The following is a 22,890-nucleotide window of genomic DNA, read 5'->3' on the forward strand; positions in this document are numbered from 1 at the left end:
GTCTGATTCCAGCGACGCTCCAGGGACAGACAAGTCTTCGCTGAGGCCATCTTCCAGCCTCCACCGCGGTGACTGAAGCTCTGCACAAGACTTTTGGCCCGCGGAGAAATTAAAATGGTCGTGCCCAACTGAGTCTGGTTCTCTCAAGGCTTTTTTTCTTCACTCCCATCAGGTGAAGTTTTTTCCCTCTCCGCTGTCGCCACTGGCTCGCATGGTTCAGGATTGGTAGAGCTTCGCATCGATGAATTTGCTCTTCAGTGTTTGAACTCTCAGTAATGATTTTAAATCACACTGAACTGAGATAAACTGAACTGAACTGAACTTAATATATATGTAGTGTGTGTATCTCAATGCAGTCCGAAATTTTTATAAAAAATTTGCATTTTTATCAGGCATCTGTGTGCATGTTTTTTTATAGCAAAGAATAAGTCCTTTTTCTTTTTAAGTGAAATAACTCAACATAAACAAAGCAGGCTGAGAAAAAAAAACTTAATTTTTCATGGAAATTATAGACTGCACTTAAAGGTTTTTGCATCTGAACTCTTCAAATAACATTACATGGCTTTAATTTCCAAATGAACAAAACACTCTAATTAAAACAACAGGAATTAACAGCAAACAAAAATGAACAAACAGAAGCTTACCTTTTTCTTTTTCCGCAGGGCTACTTTTACTCCATCCACAGACACAATGATGTTGACTTTCTTCTTTTTGATATTCTTCACCTTAAATTCATACTGTAAAAACGAGAGAAAAGATAGAGATCAGTATAGGAGGAAATATCAATATGTAGCAATTATTTCTCCACCCTTCCAGGACACCCAAGGATACTTCTATTAATTAAATTCAATCCGACACCCGTTTAAACCGAAATCACACGCTCCGTCCTCTGCAAACGTCAATAACTTCACCCCCGTTTTATTGGCATTCAGGGCCTTGCAGAGAACCAGCTCAAATGCCATTAACGTTTCGACAACCCGAAATGCAAGATTGGAGCTTTTAAACGAGCAGAGAGCTTATCAACTTTGTGGAAATCGGAAATAGAACAGCAAAGCCCTTGAAGTGCATCCGGGTAAAATGGAAGTTCTCCAGTAAATGGGTTTCTCTACAGCTCCCAAAAAGTTAACTTTTAGATTTTTTTTTTTGCTATTCAGAGAGGCATTAGACTGCTTAGAGATGTATGGATGTAGCTGCCGGTACAAACAACTGTGAGCAAACACTCTTACACAAGTAAACAAGAGTCTCCGCAGGGACAGAATGAAGAGCAGCGTGTCCTCATTTATCATTCCTACGCATGAACGGCATGCAAGTTCATATGGATACACTGCAATATTGTATCAAGGTAGATTAAGGTGGTTCAAATTGTTGCAGTTCAACTGTTGTGTCACCATTTACTAGTTGCAAACCTGTATGACTTTTTTCATATTGAACACAAAAGAAGATATTTTGAAGAATGTTGGAAACTGGTCACCACTGACTTATTTTCTCAGGTTTCAAAATATCATTCGTGAACTCAAAAAGAGTTGGAATCCCTTGATGGTGAGATTTAAATGATGACATACAGTTAAATTCACAATTATTAGGCAAAATTGGGGAAAAGATTATATATACTGGGGTGCTACTAATTTAGGAGGGCTAATGATTCTTAATAAGACTTTAATTGTACATTTCATTTTAAGTTTTACTACACGTAAGTCAAGCCTGTATACCTGGCAAAATATTTTACACTGTCAGAAAATGAGGGCTACTCTGCATCTCTCATGTTCACAAGCTAATGTTAGATAATGAGGAGAAATACTGACTTTTATGTGTCTTGCAGCTTTTAGAAATGCATATGAAAGAAAAAGTGGATATTACAGTTTATTTGTGGGCTGTTTGATAAATCTGAGTGGCCGGCCCAAACTATGGACCACAAAGATGAACAAATGTGTGTAAAACTAACAATATAATTATGCATTACATTTAAAATTAACCATAAAATAGTTATAATTAATACTAAATATTTAGGGGCAGCACATTAGCGCAGTAGGTAGCACAATGGCCTCACAGCAAGAAGGTTGCTGGTTCAAGCCCCGGCTGGGTAAGTTGGCATGTTCTCCCTGTGTTCGCGTGGGTTTCCTCCGGGTGCTCCGGTTTCCCCCACAGTCCAAAGACATGTGGTACAGGGGAATTGAATAAGCTAAATTGGCTGTAGTGTATGGGAGTGTGTGCAAGTGTGTGTGGGTGTTTCCCAGGGTTGGGTTGCAGCTGGAAGGGCATCCGCTGCATAAAACATATGCTGGATAAGTTTGCGATTCATTCCGCTGTGGTGACCCCAGATTAATAAAGGAACTAAGCCTAAAAGAAAATGAATAAATGAATAAATGAATGAATGAAATAATATTTATACATAAACTGCTTCTGATAGCTGTACACTCCAAAGTCAATAAATAAACAACAAATAAATAAACAAACAATTATTAGTTGTGTATATTATTAGTTGGTGTAACATAATTGTGTTGTTATTAATTTATTAATATAATTAATTATAAATAATAATTGTATTATTTCAACTTATCTTAGGCATTTGGAAGCCTTGAGAAAAAAAGTACTTTGCACTAATTATATAAAAACATTTTCATTTGAATTAGCTTGTAAATGACTCTTGCCTGGAACACAGCTTACTGTTGTTAAGCCAATTACTCTCAATCACTTCTGGACAACTGGATTTTTTTCTCATTTATTACAGTTCAAACTTAACAACTGCTTTAATAATGGTGTTGACTGAGACTGATCTGGCTCACTGAGCAAAGCAACAAGCGTTGTTAATAAGGCTGTCAACGCCCAAAGTGCTACTTTTTTGCAAAGCCATAACCTCAAAACCTCACTTTAAACTCTTCTAATTCTACAAACTAAGTCAAGATTAATCTCTAACAAGTCTTTTTTAAAACACCTAAAATTACATTTTTTGTCAACATTTTGACCTCTTAATGAAATCATGCAAAGTATACCTAGAATATTCATCACCCAGGTAGTGACACCTACACAATTCTTTCATTATCATGCTGTCTCAAAACAAAACCATCAAGTTACTTTAGTTAAGTGGATTAAAAATAAAACAATTTGTATAAAAAAATACAGAATTACAGAAAAAAAGCTAATTTCAGCTCATTTCATATAAAAATTTGATAAGCAGCATAACTAGCTTTTGTTAAGTTAAATTAAAAGTATGTGAAAACTAAATAAGGGCACAGATCTCTGCAATACTTGTTTCTGACGGAATTAGAATTTTCAGAGAATCCCAGAGAGTTTTCTGCAGTCAATAGGCATTACAAATGTAGTATGAGTTTATTCAAACTTGTCATAATCTGCCAAGAATATCTCTGAAACACAAATGTCTTTAACTCCTTAACTCTCACCCCAAAATCTGGAATTTTTATCCAGTTAAGAGGCTAATGACCCTTGAAAAACATTTAAAATAGCACTTAAAGGGATAGTTCACCTAAAACTGAAATTTCTGTCATCATTCCTCACCCTTCACTTGTTCTAAACCTGATTGTGTTTGTTTCTTTTCTGTTGCACAAATTATAAGAAAGCTAAAATCCTGTAACCTTTGACTTTCATTGTTTTTTTTCTACCACAAGAGTCAATGGTTACAGGTTTACAGCTTTCTTCAAAATATCTTCTTTTTTCTTTAACAAACAAAAGAACTTAAACAGGTTTACAACAAGTGACCGGTGAGTAAATGGTGAGTATATTGTTGACTGTGCATTTGAGAGTTTGACTATAGCTGCTTCCCAATTCACAAAATATATATCCTTAAACAGTATTCAAAAACAAAGTTAGTACGTCCCAAACCATAATATGTTGAAAAGAGAACCATAAGTGATGTTTTTTAAGGATGCAAATAAGATTGGAAAATAGAAGAATCACTGCAACCAGTAGTATGAAATAAATCAAAGTTCTCTGCCAGCATTTATGCTAATACCTGCCTAAGAGCTCCAATACTGTAAATCATATTGTCACAGTCTTAATCACTGTGACATCCAGAGTGCTGATTAAATAAAATAATTTAAAATGTACAATAAATACAACTATCAGTGACAAGATAATTCATACATTAAATTAATTCAAAATAGTGTGTAATCATAATAAATATTAAAATTTTATTATAAAAACACGATACAAGAAAAAGGGAAAACATTATAAATAAACAAGTAGATGCTGAGGGCAGGTTTGATTTAAGTGGTTTTCTTTCCCTCACTCTTAATAATGATAATTAAAAACAGTTCAGTAAACAGTTCTAATATAGAAGCTTTTAATGATCTTCTCTACCATGAAGAATGTTTTGCAGAATAAAAAAGTTCCAGGGATGTTAAATTGATGCAATGCTTTTATTAGAAACTCAATAAAGAAGGAGGGAAGGTCAATAACCTTAGAAACCTTCATTGTTTGCTTATACTATGACTTTTTTATATGACGTCAATAAAAATTCCATAAGTGTATTCAACTCTCTAAATCCATAAAAACATTTGAAAAAAAAAAAAACTAAAAACAAATTTTTTCAAGCACATAGTAACCAGGTGACAGCACACGTTTACCACAATTTTCCATTTCCAACCATTCTCTGCAGTAATGCCTTCCTGTTTGCCTCTTTTTAATTGAGTTCTTTCATCCACCTGGTCCCCATTTCTAGTCTCTCAGCAGGTGCTGAGTGGAATTTCATCTAGTATTGACACACTGGGGTCAAAAAAGATACAGACACTGCTGCCTGTAAGAGACCAATGAATTAAAGATTAAACCCAAAGATAAAACCTTTTCACAAAAGTAATTCAACTCTTCTTAAAAAGAAACAGGACTGGAGGGTTTAAATCTGCAATGTTATCATAAAAAGTATTTTGCATATTAAATAATAATCAAAGATATATGAGAACAGCAACATTTGATTTGCTCAGGAATCAAGATGTGAATTGCAGGCCTGGCTAAGCTTGAAATCCGAACGAAGTTGAGCTCTGCATACTCAAAAGACAAACAAAGAGGAGCATTGAGCTTATCTTGAATTCCTCTCTGAGCTAAAACTGCAAGGTCAAAGCAGAGTTCAAACAACCAGCCAGAAAACTACCTATGCTTTCAGATATATCCTGAGCCAAACCTGAATGTTTTACACGGCAAACTGGGAAAACAATCTATTGCATACATAATGGGCTAAACTATGGCTGTGATTCCTGCACTGAACACAGATTATTGCTGTTGCACACTGTAAAAAAAATGTCTGTAAATTTGCAGTTTTTCGTATTTTGTGATTTATGTTGTTATTTTCCCCCAAATTGTCTATGCTTTTTTAATTGCATTATGGGACCCTTATCGTTCTTCCAACAACATTTAACATTGAAAATGTGTAAAAAGTGACTTTTAATAACATTTTAACAGTTTAAAGTGACATATTGCCTGGATTGGTGTTGTATATTATGGTACAAAACTTTGTAATAAACCACCAGTACATCTTCCTATATTTTATTTCTTATACACTATATTATATCAAACTACAAAAAATGTCAATTAAAAGTCACTTTGTTAAACTGTAGAGTTGAATTTTTGACATCAAAAGTCGACAGCAGAGATCATGGTCCCACTATGGAACCTATGGAAAATAGAGAAACTTAATTAACATATAATGTTACAGTCCAATGGAAAATAAATTAGATTAATATGACATATTCGATCAACCAATTCCTTAATAAAGTCTTGTTGACTCTACTGCAGTATAAAAATTAGAAGACCATAATTACCCATTATAAACTTCATAGCCCGCAAGGACATAATTCCTCAACAGCGTGGTGGTGAAAATAATGCCCAACTAACAGAGCAGAAGCCATTCATTTGATCTACAACACACCTTTAAAAATGTCAGGCTCGTTTTGCTCATTTCACCGGCGTTTGCAATACCCTATGTTGCTCGCCTTTGAAAAATGGCATCCTTCAACAAAGTGACATTCACACGCTGTTGAAGCCAGATTAGGATTTCAGTAACCCTCCTGGGATCAGTGAGATTCAGCGGGTTTCATTGCTGTATGCCAGAAATCTACAAATCAAAAATGCAGGCTGACTGGTGACAGTTACATGTACGTACACAGGCTGGAGCAATGATGGGCTTCTGGTATACTGCTAAACCTAAGACATTCATAACATCATAACATGTGAGATTAAGAGATGAGTATCAAACCGCCTTGAGAGGTTGAGTGATCCATCATAATGACATCTTCCACCATGGGCAGCACTTTAATTTTCTTGTTTCCAGACCGGATTACATGCACTGGAAACTTGAAAGTCTGATCAAGCATTGGGATGAGAATGACAATAAGGCTGCATAAGGCTTAATCAATGAAATGTGATCATGAGCCAAATCGATAATGGATTTCATAATCGATTAGCTGGCTGTTTGCGTTGTGCACAGAACAAAAAATTGAGAAAGTTCTTCATTGACTTTCTTAATGGCAGTTGCTCAGCCGATGGATAAATCCTCAGAGGTGAGAAATAAAAGTTTATAACTCCATTTAAGTACATAATGATTTGATAGTGTGTGCTCTCAATAGGCTGGCACTTACTATTCTCACTCAGAGACATAACCTCAGTCATTTTTGCTGTGTGTGGTCATTGTGTTAACATACTAATAATAAAAACAGATTATCTTTAACTTTACAGCACAAGATGGCAGTTACTCCATATTGAAACTTGCTTTTATATTCAGAACTTTTCACATCAAACAATTTTCCCATTAAAGGTGACCTATTTTGCCCCTTTTTACAAGATAAGTCTCGGATGTCCCTAGAATGTGTATGTGACATTTCAGCTGAAAATAACCCCCAAATAATGTTTCATAAGCCTTTGAATTTGGACGTTGCTCCTAATTGTGCCGTTTGATGACTGCTACGTTAAAATCAAATGAGATTGTGTTTCTTTTCAAAACAGCTTCAAATGCGTCAAATGTGTCAGCATAGTGGCAGATTCAAAAACAAGACTAAAGTCATATGCTAATGAGGGAGAGATTGTCACTAGTGGGCAGACAGTCATTAGTCCCACTTTAATGACATACATAGGAAGAATGTCAATCAAAGTATTTTTAAAAGAATTTTGAATCAAGTGTGATCATTCATTTATTTTATTTTCGGCTTAGTCCCTTTATTAATTAGGGGTCGGCACAGCGGAATGAACCAGCATATGTTTTACGCAGTGGATGCCCATCCAGGTGCAACACATCACTGGGAAACACCCATATACTCTCATTAACACACATACACAACAGACAATTTAGCTAACCCAATTCACCTATAGTGCATGTTTTATGGACTGGTGAGGGAAACCAAAGCACCCGGAGGAAACCCACACGAACACGGGGAGAACAAACTCCACACAGAAATGCCAATTGACCCAGCCGAGGCTCGATCCAGCAACCTTCTTGCTGTGAGGTGACAGCGTTACCCACTGTGCCACCGTGCCGCCCTAATTGTGATCAATTACTTTTTCATAAAAAAAAAAAAAAAAAAAACTAATGATTTACTTTTTAACATTAGAGGGTGGTTATACACACAGACTGTTGCCACAACTGTTTAAATGTTTTGCATAATAGGTCACCTTTAAAATAACATGGAAAAAATGATTCCATCAGATGATTACTTCTCATTTACCATTTACATATAAATGTGTGTGGAAGTTTTTCCAGTGGAATATTTCAGTAGTCATATTCACCAGTTTTAAGACTGTAGGGATGCAGTGACACAGTAGGTAGTGCTGTAACCTCACAGCAAGAAGGTCGCTTGTTTGAGCCTCGGCTGGGTCAGTTGGTGCATTTGTGTGGAGTTTGGATGTTCTCCCTGTGTTTGCGTGGGTTTCCTCCGGGTTCTCTGATTTCCCCCACAGTCCAAAGACATGCGGTACAGGTGAATTGGGTAGGCTAAATTGTCCGTAGTGTATTAGTGTGTATGGATGTTGCAGCTGGAAGGGCATCCGCTGCGTAAAACATGTGCTGGATAAGTTGGCAGTTCATTCCGCTGTGGCGACCCCAGATTAATAAAGGGACTAAGCTGAAAAGAAAATGAATGAATGAATTTTAAGACTTATGGTGTGTTCAAACAAGATGTGGGTGAAGGGTCAAGAATGAGTAATTACAAGTTAAGTCAATGTACTGATGCAAATAGCACTGCATTAAACAATCACAAGCTTACTTATAATGTGATTACAATGTACTGTAGCATCTGTTGTTGGTGTACCAAGGGGAAACCCTGCTGCCGACACTGGACAACTGCTCATGAAACTGGGCTCAGCTCAGTCCGAAGCACCGCTGAAAGCCTCCATCATCCAAGTACAGTTTTTCGAGAAGTCTAGGAAGTCACAGAGCTGGGTGCACCTCTAAAAGGATGTAGTGGACTCAGGCATGGTGCCTGAATCTTTGCTGTTTTTCAGCCTTTCCGTAGTAAATAAAGCACACCTACACTCTCAATAAAAATGTTGGCCATTTAGCAACGAAACTAGAGTCACTGAGTAAACTCAAAATGTTCATGCGTCTATTTACACGTGAATAGCGTGATTTATTTGCACAAGTCGTGTCAGGCATGAACACCCCATTAGACATCAGCTTTTGAAAAATGCTCTCTAAAATGTAGCATTTTGTTTTACGTTTGTGATTGCATTTGTTGTCTATAGTGAATGTTTTTCATTCAGTGTTAATCTAGATCTAACCTAATCTATCTAATCTAGATCTAACTTATGAAAAAAAACAAAAACATTTCCACCTTTTGAAAGTGTATTTATCATTTATCAGTGGCACAATTGGTCTTAAAATGGCATTATTACTGTTTATCACAACATTCATGGACAATCATATGATTCATTAAACAAGATAGGGCTCAGTGATAAAATCAGTATCAATATTTATTGACCGAACACTATTGTCAGTATCAATTAAAAAAAAGATTTGGTATGAAGTTTCAGTAAGAAGCGATATAATTTTATTAAAATGTGGCTGTTGAGCGCACACCTTGGAAGCAATGCCAATAAGCTTAGGGTGTAAATTTGTATGTTCCTATAAAGTCGCATGACCTGCACGATGTGCATATGGGAGCGACGTGCACTTGTTGTACAAGCAGCGCGCATGTGAACCGCACAAATGTCCAGAGCGCACATCGATTCATATAAGTAGAACGAACCAATCTGCTTCACACTTTGTATAGTATATACACATTTCAGTAGTAACAGCAGATCAACTACCTCAGACAAACACAGCACAACCAAACACTGCAGTGATTTTTCCTTTTCTACATAAACTTGTATCGGAGCTGCAGTAATGATTTGTCCGCTTGTCATCCTCTGAGAAAATGGTCACCTAGTTACGAGAGACGACAGGGGAGAGCGAGAGCAAATTTTATGGTCAAGGAATCGATGCACACGCGCTTGTCACTTCAGGTAAGAGTAACAACACATGCGAAAATGAATGCCGTGACTAGCAGCAATGAGGAGATTGTAAATAAAAAAAGATGTAAGGATGTCGACAAGAAAATGAATGAATGAATGAATGATGTCGCCAGAGTGGCTTTTTGGTTTCTTTTCTTGTGCATAGAGGTAATGTAGTCATTCAACTTCACAATTCGTAATGTTGCAGAATGTAACTGAATAACAATGTTGGTTCCTTAACTTATAAGCTCAGATTTGATTACCATAATTTGTGTGGTTCACAGTTTGAGGTTTACTGTATCATTATTATTCGCACCTTAAAGTTAACTTGGATTGTTCAGCATATACACTTTACCATTGCACACACTTTGTAACATTATATTATCTTGTTAAAGAGTCTCTTTAACAGTTTTGTTTATGTTATTATATCAGATGTTTTGTTTAAATATATTTGTTTGTGACTATTAAAACTATTTGCCTCAGTAATGTTGGTAAATTAAGTTAAATAAAAAAATTAATAATCTTAAATGTATTCGTAAAATTTCATGTTTTAAATGATTATCAATATCGAATGATATTAAACATGATATCATGATAAGTTTTTTGCAATATAAGCCAGCCCTGATACAAGATTCAACTTTTATGTTAAAAGATTTATAACCTATTTTGCTAGAGTTTGAACTGGCCTAATGAATCCTTCCAGTTTCTGTGTTGTCTGTCGTAACGAAGCAAGCAAGTTCAGTAAAATATTCTTACTGTCTTTTAATCAATCATAAGTTAAAAAAAAGATTAAACATTATATAGATAAACTGAAAAAAGTCTGTTCATATCATACATTACATTATACAAGGTTGAGAATTATACTATGAAATATCTTTTACATTCAGACCTTTTATAAAATCATTTTAATAACATCAGAAATGTAATATATGTCTTAAGAAAGCTATTATGTGAGATAAAGACTTATTGAGAGAGTAGGCTGAATTTCAGCATTTTCAGCAGGGCAATCTGACAGTTCCTGGAAGCAAAGAGCAAAAATCAATGCACTCTGTACTTTCCAGGCGAACAGAAGTCACAGAGTTCCGTCTCATGGCTTTCACCACACCTCTTTTGATATAGTTTTGCATTCTAGAGAGATTCCAGTGAGTCACAGGGCAGTTCGTATCTACAGTCCTCCAGCAACACAATGGGACAGACAACGTGTCAACATTAATCATCAGACATGCTGGATCTGGATGAGTATGTCTGCGGCTTATCAAAAAGTCCAGACTCAAGAGAGCAGAAAAAGGTCTCGGAACAGACAAATCATACAGGAGAAAAGCGCATTTGGTTCGAAAGTTTATGCAGGCAACAGAGAGGGAAAAAACTGAAGATCTGTCATAAATCTAATCTAAAATCAATATCCAGATGATATACGACATCCACTGACTCGTCTGAGGAAAAACAGATTTTGGCAACAGGCCTTTTCTCCAGACATCCAAAAGAAACGGACACACTCGGAAACAACATTTAGATTTGTTTAGTGTCCATGGCTACGGAAGATACTATCAAGGATGGTGTTCCCATGGCAACCAATAAAGATACCCACAGGACGTCCAGAAGGACAGTCAAATTGGTGGAAATAAATTGATGAATGGATTGAGCTCTGATAAAATGACTGGCAAATCATCATGAAATATTATTCCAGAATAACCAACCTTTAGTCTGACATCAACCTCCAGTGAGAAATAGGAATCCAAATTAGTTTATTCCATCTGTGTAGGGTAAACCAAGTATCATGGCTTTAAAAAATAGTCATAAAGGAAGTGATTTTATTACCACTGAAATCAAAAGACAATGATGTCTAAGCAAAATGAAAAGCAGAAAGTGATGCACTGAAGTTGTTCAGAATAAAAGTTACTCAATCTTCTTCTTTTAAGGCACAAAAAATTTGCTGCTACCCCTTGATGGCATTAATGACGTGTCGTGGTAACGGAGTGGATCTGGGTGGTTGCTAGGAAATTAAGAATAATTGGTAGGTGGCCCAAATCAAAAGAATCCAGCAGTCTATATGGGTGTGTTCACACGTGGCAGGCTTGCTTTGATTAAAATAAACTGTAGTGTGACTGCTGGATGACATTAAAGAGCTGCTTTTTATTAAAAAAAGACCACTGTTAATTTGAACAATATAGTTTAAAGTTTAAAGTATAAACATAAACATAAAAATCTAAGTAAATATAGAACAAGTATACTTACATACTCCCAGGGCTGTTTATATCAAAGTAGATATTTAGCCACACCACGTTGGTGCTTCATAACATCTAATTTCTACGAGGCGGGTCGTGAAGCCAGCGCTCAACCTCCAACCTGGAGGGCCAGACATACACACATACACTATGGATGGACACTTTAATTCACCTATAGCGAAAGTTTTAGACTTAAGGGGGAAACTGGAGAAGCCGGAGAAAACCCACACGAACAAGGGGAGAACTTGCAAATTCCACACAGAAATGTCAACTGACTTATCCGGAGCTTGAACCAATGACCTTCTTGCTGTGAGGCGACAGAAATACCCACTACACCACCGTGCAAATTTAGAACAAATATAATGTACATATTTTCAAAGTAAAGCAATAAAGTTCATATATTTATCTTTTCTGAAACAACTAACTCCTTAACTAATGTATGCCTTGTCATAGCAAGGTCATTTAAAACAATAGAGTACACACTACATTTCACTTTAAATAATACATTTTAACTTGACAAGTTAACTTCATACCTTCTAAAGCCCAACTCGCACTGTGCATTTTTTTTTCACTGTGCACAGGGTTTTGACATTTCTCAGTGGTGTCTTGAAGTGGATTGCGTCATCTGATTCGGCGCACCTACTGTATTGGTTCTTGGATTGACAAGAACCAGATTGTCACACTGCAGGAAAGTGTCTGAAATCTTCTGAAACTGCCAGAACTTTATTGGCAGGAAAATTTGATCACAACTGTCATTAAGTGGCTGTTAGAGAATATATTAAACCAATGATCGAGGTCCAGAGATTTTAGCTTAGGATTTCAGGAATATTTCAGAATTTGCTAAATTTGTCGACAACAAAATCATGTCTGAAATTAAAGTGTGAGCTGGGCTTAAAGTACACACAAAATCCAAACTAACCATATTGATTTTGTTGGCTCACATTACAAGTTTCATGGTGAATTCATCTGTGCATGTCAATATGTACATGTAATCTAAAATATAAATCTGAAAACTGCACTTCCTGTTTGTTTTCCTTTAAATTCTCAGATTACATCTGTCTGAGGTATTGGGCGTAGCCAACATGCTTAACCACGCCTCTCCAACTGTCAGTTTTGACAGCACTATGACAACAAACAGAAATGGTGAGGAGGAGGTGTCTGTTAGGTGGAAATAAGTCTCCCGAAACCCTTTTCTCAATCTTTCTGAATCAAATGCCTACTTCATTACATCCAATCAGCTCATAAAATAAAACACAAGCCACGCCCACTTTTTATCTATTAATATTCCTTTTCTCTAGTAACTGCATCACAATACAAAAAAAAAAAAAAAAAAAAAAAAAACGGTCGCAGCTTCTGGTACATGCAGACTTTAAGATCACATGTCATGAATAAAGCTTGTTGTGTTTGCACTGTTTCAAGCAAGTCATGATTGCTAAACATGTCTTTGTACTCATTTTAAAGTGTCGTAACAACTGTCAGCACTTGTCAGCTCACCGCAATTAAGGCTCTCGCTGTCTTCAGAAGTGTTATTCTTGTTGCTCTGTTTCTTTTCTCTTACAAAAAATAAAAACTACCCATTACAATTATATGCCTGTGCTTATTTATGAATCTAAAGTCTTAAACTTCGATCTTGTTACCCTGCTTAAACATAAATGTTTTTTTGATAGCAATAGTCATAGTCAACTGTCCATTTGAACGATTGCTGAACAATTTGTTTCTTCGGATTTAACGAGTCAATTCTTTTGAAGCCCCATTTAAATTAATCTTCAATTCACTTTGAGCTAATTCGCTACACTACCTATTACAGTTATATTACTATTTTACAGTTACTCCGATCCCAACATAAAAAGAAAAAAAAAATCTGAATTGAAAACAAGAAAACAGTGAATTGTTTTTCCCCTGAAAAGTGGGGGAAGGGCACAATAACACTGAACATTATAATTAGACTGACTGTGAAGAGCCTCGTGGTATGAAAACCCACTAGGGAACACAGCTTCTTTACATTCATACTTTTCCCTCTCTCTCAACACCGTCAGAGATGTGCAAAGATGATGCTGACACACACACACACACACACACACACACACACACACACACACACACACACACACACACACACACGGCTTCACATCACAGCTGTAACTTACAGGTAAAACCTTGTTTCATTACAGAAGCGAAGGCAAGCTGACCTACAAACCTAAGACCATTTTTCAAACCAGTGCTGGGTGAAGAACTGCCTCCCTCTCGTTTCATCTTGGCCATTTCATCACGCTAAGCAAATGTTATTTGAGAGGTAATCCAAAACAACTACGATTGAAAATGCTGCCTTAGAGCTAAGTGCCAAATGTAATCAAAGAAATCAATTTGGCCTTGCTATTAGGTTTACTGAAATAACATGCAAAAATCCAGCGGGGTTTTATGCATTAAAATCCTACTCGTGCAAGCCTTCCGGAATTGACAATGCTGAACTTCAACATGAGGCTGAAAAGGAGAAATGCAAACGAAATGATGCAAATAATATTCAAATGGTTTTCCTCAATACCACCACACATCGTCTGCCACTGGTCAAGCCAATGTTGCTGCAGTGAGATGCTTAAACATACAGCACAATAGATGTGTCTGTGTTGGTACTACACGGTATAATTAAGATTAACATGAATATTAACATGGACTACAGTCTGCCGTGTCAGCATGCTGTTATTATTACATGACATAATTGTGTCACTTTCATTCATTAATCATTTCCCAGAGCCTAATGGGATAGTAAAGTGTCAATTGAAAAATGCACACAATCTCAGCAGAAGCAGCAGTTTTTCAAGTACTTCGCAGTAGTTTTCTACTGTTTTTGAATTGACCTTATTCTAAAATGCGGAAGTGTGCCTGTTTTCGCGATTGTTTTAGAACTTCCGATTCAGTTGCCTATGGGAGAGAAATGATTTGGAATAATAAATGGCAGCAAAAAGTCAAACTACTTGCCCAACAAACAAATGTTTGCATTACTATACAGACCAAGAAGAATAATATAATAAGAAAATATCAGTTTGCAACATCAAACAGCAAAACAAGCTGTTTTTAATGTTTAAAAAGAAATGGAAGTGAATGAGACCGGAAGTCTCGAGCCAAAAATATTCAAATAGCATATTAAAAATATGTACCTTTCAATCTTTATTAAATAATCTAATCCTGTGATGTGACTACAACTGACACACATAGCAATATCGATGCTCAGATGATATATTATTCAGCCCTATCTTTCTATCTATCTATCCATCCATCCATCCATCTAAGATTAATGAATTGGACATAAATCCGGCAGGAACTAAAGGTGGGAAAAGTGAATGAACCACTCTCTCTCCTTCTTCAATACCTAGCCGAGGAGCCCCGGAGCAAGGCACCTAACCCCTAATTGCTCCCTGGGTGCTGGGAGCAATACCTGCCCACTGCCTGCTTGCTTGCTTCTTTCTTCTTTTTTTTTTCCAGTTTCCAGCCAAAAGAGTTTTGGATGACCAAAATGAAGACACATAATTAACTCTTAATACCTTGTTGGTTTCAGTATTTGCAACTCAGTAGTGTGAACACTTCACTGTGACTAGAAAACAAAGGCTAAAAATATCAATGGCATTTTATTTCTGATGAAATATAGACAGTGTATAGATAGTAGACTTGTTGGCCAAAAGCTTCAATATCACTAGTAGTTCGTTTTATATCAGAAAAAAATAACCCTAAGAGCAGAATGGCAAATGTTTTAGCAAAAAAAATAAATAAAATAAAATAAAATAAATAAATAAAACTGACGTAGTAACTCATGAAGTGCACGCAATGTAGCCTGAGGTCTGAGGTGTTTGTTTTTTTGACTGGAGTCAATTATTCCATTTATGCTATAGTTGCTTCAACTTAAGCCATTATTCAGATGTTATGACATTTGTCTAAATAAAGTCCTTTGATCAGAAACAAGCATTCAGCCCTGTAGTGCAAATATGTATGAATAATATATTTGAAACTAGAAATGGGTCAGCATGGTCAACTAGTCATTGAATAACTGAGTAGATGGCTTGGTCAGTATAATTTATTTTATGTATCTTGAGGCATATTTCAAATGTCAAAAATTCTAGAAAAATGTTAAACAACGTCATCAAATCATTGTTTTCTATACCTCTGAATGATGCTTGTGTTAGCATTTATTTTTAGCATAATTGTGGTAAATGGTGGAAAACTGAGAAAAACAAAGATCAGTGTGTATCTGTGAGATGGGAATGTTATTATTGAATGTAAACACATCTTATAATAAAATGGGCTGAAAGTAAACATTAACTGCCAGTGTTTTACTTTGTCATGCACACAAATATTCTGGCTCCATGAGTGTTCTATCCGTACCTAAACAAATCAATTACCACATAGAAGCATCATGTGCAAACCAACTAAACTGAATGCAGTGATTCAAGGACACTTTTGCTTTATAGAAAATAAATCAAAGGGTGGCATGCTGTAAACGAGAAGTGAATTATAACACTTAACCTCTCAGTCTTTTAATTATAACATATAAATCACTAACATTGTTTGCTGTCATTACTGAAAACAAAGGGCAAGTCTCTCAAGGGATCCATAGAACGGAAAAAACATTTAATATATGTAGTTAAAAGCAGAATAAGAGGAAGAAGCTCAGCAGTATTTCATTTCCAAGGAAAATTAGTGCAACAGTCTCTGACAGGTATGCAGACATGATATTTAGCTGCAGTTCTATGAATCACTATTTCTGCTAAAAAAAAAAAAAAAAATAGATAGATAGATATAAAAGACCACAGTAAACTGAAATGACTGTACAATGAGGTATGACTGAGTCAAGTTCCCCACAACTTCATAACTCTGAATATGAAGAAGATTTTAATGATGCATCTTGAAACAAAGAAGCAAGGCCAATAAACACTAAACAGTGGAAAACAAAGCCGGCAAGAATGCATAACATGAGTTTTTGTCAATTTATTTTTAAAAAATACAGATAGATATATAATCCTTGTAAACAAAATGGACAAATCATTTAATATGTTAAGAATTTAATAATGTAAGTAGTTTGTACAGTTGTAGTGCCCAGATCACTTTAATACAACCAATTCCTTTGTTAGGGGTTTTATTTTAAATTTAGATAAAAACTCAAATAAAAACAGACATATTTTAATTGAAATGTTGGTTCAACCCAAACATTTACTTCTGTTATCAATTACTCATGACTTTCATTCATTTTTAAAACATAAATTAGAGGGTTTTTAATTAAACAAAGAATTTTGTCCATCCAAGTTTTTATTCAACAATTATGAAGGAAAACAAACTTTTAATGATGAACAAGTTTGATTCAAGCCTATTATTTAGATTAATCTAAATTATTTAAATAAAACATTGGTGAAAACATAAAGCACATCAAATATTGACTACACCTTAAATAAGCTTAAACAGGCTTAAACAGATATGAAGTTAAACAGTTACAAATTAAACATGAACGTCAATAAATAAACAAACAATAAATTAATTAATTTTTAAAAACAAATGAACAAAAAAATTAAAAAATAACGAACAAAAAAACAAACAAATAAATAAACAAACAATAAATTAAATCATAAATAAAAACAAATAGAGAAATAAACAAATAAAAACAAATAAACAAAAAATGAATACATTAAATAAACAAATAAACAAACAAACAGATAAATAAATAAATAAAACAAACTGAACAGATTTCTCGGATATCTCGATTTACATGGAAACCAATTGAACCAATTATTTATAAGAGGTGTGAACCTACACTGGTTTCACAGTTTGGTTCGGTCACCATTATCATGCCATCACTCTGGTTCAATTCATCTCTGTGCATTGCGGTGCAATGACGATGCTTTCCATGAACAGTTTTATATTGTACTTCACAGCACAGGAATTCTTGTCTTAAAATGTATAAATATATTTATATATTATTTGCAATACAATTTTGTCCATTAAAACAAGCAGTCAGATACATGAACTGCACCTTTAAAAACTTAACTACACAGAACACAGAACAACATAATCATTTATAGCAAATAAACAAATGTAAATATTATCCTGCTCACTTTGTGAGCACTGTCTAGCGAGTTCTTACACCCCTATAATTGGTCACACGCTGAACAAAACGGCTGCGATTGGCTGTAACTTTCTGGCACTGTTTACCAATGAGTGACGCTGATAAACGGCAGCAGCGATCACAGCTGATCCATGACAGACGCGGAGAAAACTCGCTCAGCATACACGTGTTCGTCTAGATCCAGAAGTATTGCTTTAACAGCCAAGAGGAGATTAATTACCTTAAGCTAGTACAGTCCACAGTGTGTGAGAAAGTAAAAGATACAGAAATTGAGTTTACTTTTTCTCCACAGCAGTGGCTTTGCTGTACCTTCAGTATCAGTGAAAGACTGTCCAGCAAACTCACACGCAGTGAATTGTGCAGTTTCTGTTTTCTGTTTTTAAGTAGTTGGAGTATTTTAATTACACGTGCTCGCCCCCCTCACCATAGTATGCAACCACAATATAGAGCATATGAGACAAATGATGTCAGTAAATAATAACCAGTTATGATCTATTACTGAACTGAAACCGAATTGTCCACGTCTGCATGGCGGTGCACCGAAGAAACATAATTTTGACACCCCTATATATATATATATATATATATATATATATTTATATATATATATATATATATATATATATATATATATAATAAAAAAATATTTTATAGATTCAAAAGCAATGTGACAACTTTTGTAACACAGCAAAGTGTGCAACTTTTGTCTGCTTGTCATACTCAGAACTAGCCAGACATATTCATAGTTTTCTGGTGTTATATGAGAGACTCATGTGGATGAAAATTCCTTTAGAAACAAAGCCCAACCCTTCATTGTTTTAATGGACCTGGGATCAGCATAACAGCCCTTCATTGCAAAGCCAATTAAAAGCTGCTTGTGAGCCAGAGGGATCTTCTCTGTAATGAACAGCAGATTTTGACCAGGACAAACACACATCTTCCTTCAGTCATAATCTCGTAAATACCCCACCCCCTAAAAGTTATAAAATCTTAAATTTTTCGCCCTGACCTTGCGCTCACATCTGCCATCCATACACTGTAAACCGAACGACCGTCGTAATCTGTCCTGATGTTCTCTCAGCTCAACGAGTTCTCAATTGGAGCTGCTATGAATATATAGTGCCTTCAATTTCCACTGTAAGGGAGATGAAGGGTTATTTGTGAGACAGAACACATAAGGTTCTTTTGTTATGCATCTGAAAATTGCAATGTAATAAAGCAGATGAGACCACTTCTGTAAAGTGGCCACTTTCAGCTTTATATTGCATATGCCATTATCTAGTGACATGCTGTGAGATTTCTAAACGTTATGGTCTTCCTGTTTTAATGCTACAATATTGCTCAATCACATCAAAACAAATAGCAAGTATTATTATTATTATTATTATTATTATTATTATTATTATTATTATTATTATATTATTAAGTAGTAGTATTACCATATCTAAACAAGTAACAACAGCAACATAATTATTATTACTTCATTATAATTATTATTTTAAAACAACAAAAAATATAATAATAATAATAATAATAATATTTATTATTATTATTATTATTATTATTATTATTATTATTATTATTATTATTATTATTATTATTGTGATATAACAAATGTGACGTCACGGTGGAACAGTGGTTAGCATGATTGCTCCCCAGTAAGAAGGTCGCTGGTTCCAGCCTATGGTCGCATGCAATTCATCTGGCTGCTCTGGTTTCCCCCACAGTCCAAAGACATGCACTATAGGTGAATTGAATAAGCTAAATTGGCCATAGTGTACAGTGCATCCGGAAAGTATTCATAGCGCTTCACTTTTTCATTTTTCCACATTTTTTTTATGTTACAGCCTTTTTCCAGAATGGATTAAATTCATTTATTTTTTCAAAATTCTACACAAAATAGCCCATAATGACAATGTGAAAAAAGATTTTTTCGTTTTTTTGAATTGTTGCAAATTTATTTAAAAAATGAACAAACCTGAAAAATCACATGTACTTAAGTATTCACAGACTTTGCCATGAAGCTCTAAATTGAGCTCAGGTACATTCTGTTTCCACAGATCATTCTTGAGATGTTTCAACAGCTTAATTGGAGTTCACCTGTGGTAAACTCAGTTGATTGGACATGATTTGAAAAGGCATACACCTGTCTATATAAGGTCCGAGGGTTGACAGTGCATGTCAAAGCATAAACCAAGCATTAAGACAAAGGAGTTGCCAGTAGACCTCATAGACAGGATTGTCTCCAGGCACAAGACTGCTCTGAAAGTTCCAATGAGCACAGTGGCCTCCTTTATCCGTAAGTGGAAAATGTTTTAGAGAAAAATAAAGATTCTTTATTTTGGTCACTTTGAGAAACTCAAATACATCACAGGTGCTGCGTATGCAACGTCTATAAGTCATGTAAAACATTTGATTGCAAATTGAAACAAAATCTAATTTGATTACATGGTTTGGAATTTGATGTTTTATGAGATAATTTACATTTATTTGCAATTATTTTGCGTTTAATTAAGTTTTAATTTGGCAGGATTGCAAAAATGTGCGACTTTTTCTTGATTTTGTATTGGATTCAGCCATAGCGGAATAGCGAAAAACTAAGGGGTCTGATAAATGAAACTGTGCTCCAGCACAAAGTATGTGAGTGTCTTCACACACACTGCCATTATTAACTTGGGGTCTGTATGGCTATTGGCAATCTGCTTACTGCAATTCATAAAGTTCATACAGCTCCACATTTCTGCTGTGAAATCAAATCCAACACTCAAAACCACCAAAACCACAGGGATCTGCTGTGGAAAAGAAAATGATGACCGCAGCATTCTCTATCCCTCTGGGTTCAGAGAAACTGACGCTTTTATTACTCAAGTCACTCACAAGCTTATCAGTCTTAAAAACAGATTTGGCGAAAGCTTCTCGAAGGAAACACAATAAAGGCAGGATAAAAGCCTTTGGTTTGGCCACTAAAATCCAACTGATCAAACAGTAACAAGTTGTTAGACAATGAAATGCAGTAGTTTGTGTACAAACTTGTTTAGTAGTCAGGGCACTCATATATTTTTCCAATGCACTGACACATTCGTGCCCTGAAAAGTTCAACAATGGACCATAAAAAATAAGTCACATCGATATGCATTATGTGCCCTTAATAGATGTTTGTAAGCATGAAATATGAATCATGTGATCCAAATCATCAAATGTAATGACAAACGAGAGACGACTTTCAAAAAACAATCAGTTATTTACTTACTTTTAACATGAACATTGCTAGATAGGTTAGGAAATATCTAGGAATCATTTTATAATTGTTTAATGGAATAAAATGTTGCTTGTATATGAGACAATCAAATTACTTAGCTGCAATGTACTTTTAACTACTTACAGTGAGTGACACTTTAAAATGACCACTACCGCTGCGTTTGATGCTGACATGGGACAGAGGGATTACTAAAATGTGTTTATGTGTAACAGCAGTTTGAGAAAATGCCGCAAGGGGCACAAAGGGACAGGATTTGACTGGACAGAAATATACAGTAGCTGTAAATACCCTGCTACTTGTAAATGAAGATGAAATAAGTACCTAAATTAATTACTTTTTAGTTCTGCTGTTTTAAATTACAGATTTGATGATGCACAATGAGGACGTCCTCGTGACGTCCTTGATGATGTACCAATGTGTAGTGAACCATCTCAATGACTAGGTTTACACGGACATCAGTAATCAACTTATTTGACTTGATCTAAATAGGAGAATAATATGATTAAGGTGTTTACATGAGTTGTTTTTTAATGTTCCTTTTATGATCCCGTTTTGCATGTCAAAGCATATAATTCAATTAATGTCATTGCATCATGTTTCATTTTTAGTTTTTCCAGTTTAACTGCAGTTTGCCACTTTTCATTCAGGGATATTTTATGCATGCCCCCAAGACAAACAAGATATTGGCTGTGAGTATGAACTGCTGGAAGAGTGTTGTTTTAAAAGGAATTTGATACCACATGCTGTATGGGGAAACCCCCCCTCTGCATTGAAAAGCCCAACATGACGTTAATAGTTATATTAAGGTGTCTGTTATGCAATTTAAAAATGCGACTAAAATCGGCATACTCCACATGTCTTAATTTGATTTTTCTTCGATTATGACCATAATCTGATAAAATTAATCAAAAATCACTTTTTACAAAATCGACTTTTAATCAGAGTATTGTCTTAATCGCATTAAAATTTAATTATTGATGTCCATGTAAATGTAGTCATTGTGACAGTTCTTACCTGTGCCTAGTTTTTTGCACATGTGTTGACACACCCTTTGATTTCCTTTGATTGTTTTTTGCAACCTTTTTAAGTCCATTGTAGATTGAACAAAAAAATTCCATTATATTTTCAAATCCAGTTTTTTAATACATTACTTGTTATATTCTCCATTATTACTAACATTAACAACCAAATTAAAAATATCTAAAAAGTCTAAAATATCAGAAGGGACTTTTCTTTGAAAAAAAAAATAAATAAATAAATAAATAAAAATAAAAATAAAAAAACTAGACTGATATATCAATGTCTGGGGACAATTCCCCAGACACTGATATAACAGTCTAGTTTTTTTTTTTTTTGTTGTTGAAAATATTTTAAAGTGACTTTGATTTCATTATTTGAGCTCAATCATTACTGGCTATGTATGTGAGCAGACTTTAAATAGCGTCTAACAGAACAGATGGAGAGGGAATTTTGATAAAGAGCCTTGTTAAAAAATTTAGTAAAGAGTCAGCAACAGACATCTGTCTAATAAATGGTTTTACTTCTAAGAAATATAAACAGGATTAATCATTCAGGTGCTATTATCACGTGGTTTGGCCACATATACACACAGCAATCTACAGAATCATTCAAATATCCTTTGCATATAGAAATGTGCAGCATAACTTTATAACTTTGGTGGGTGCAACTGGGTGACACGATGTGATTACTACAGTCAGTGTATGCTCCATTTATAAATTATAGTCTCAAAAAAAAAAAAAAACATCTGAACAATTAAAAAAAAAGAAGAATGGTGCCCAGCTAGTGTGTAAAAAAATGTTAAAGAATATTTATCCCCAACAGTTTAATCTCTCTATCTTGGTGCACTTCATTTT

General features: G+C 35.0%; 1 protein-coding gene across 1 annotated transcript in view; it reads right to left on the reverse strand.

The window, feature by feature from the left end:
* Positions 1 to 22,890, reverse strand: part of nos1apa (nitric oxide synthase 1 (neuronal) adaptor protein a) — a 174,623-nt gene that overhangs the window by 119,211 nt on the left and 32,522 nt on the right. Inside the window, exon 3 of the mRNA XM_021477186.3 lies at positions 645 to 737. Coding sequence (XP_021332861.1) covers positions 645 to 737 — 93 coding nt within the window. The remainder of the gene's footprint in view (positions 1 to 644; positions 738 to 22,890) is intronic.

Source organism: Danio rerio, chromosome 6 (genome assembly GCF_049306965.1).
Source record: "Danio rerio strain Tuebingen ecotype United States chromosome 6, GRCz12tu, whole genome shotgun sequence".
NCBI lineage: Eukaryota > Metazoa > Chordata > Actinopteri > Cypriniformes > Danionidae > Danio > Danio rerio.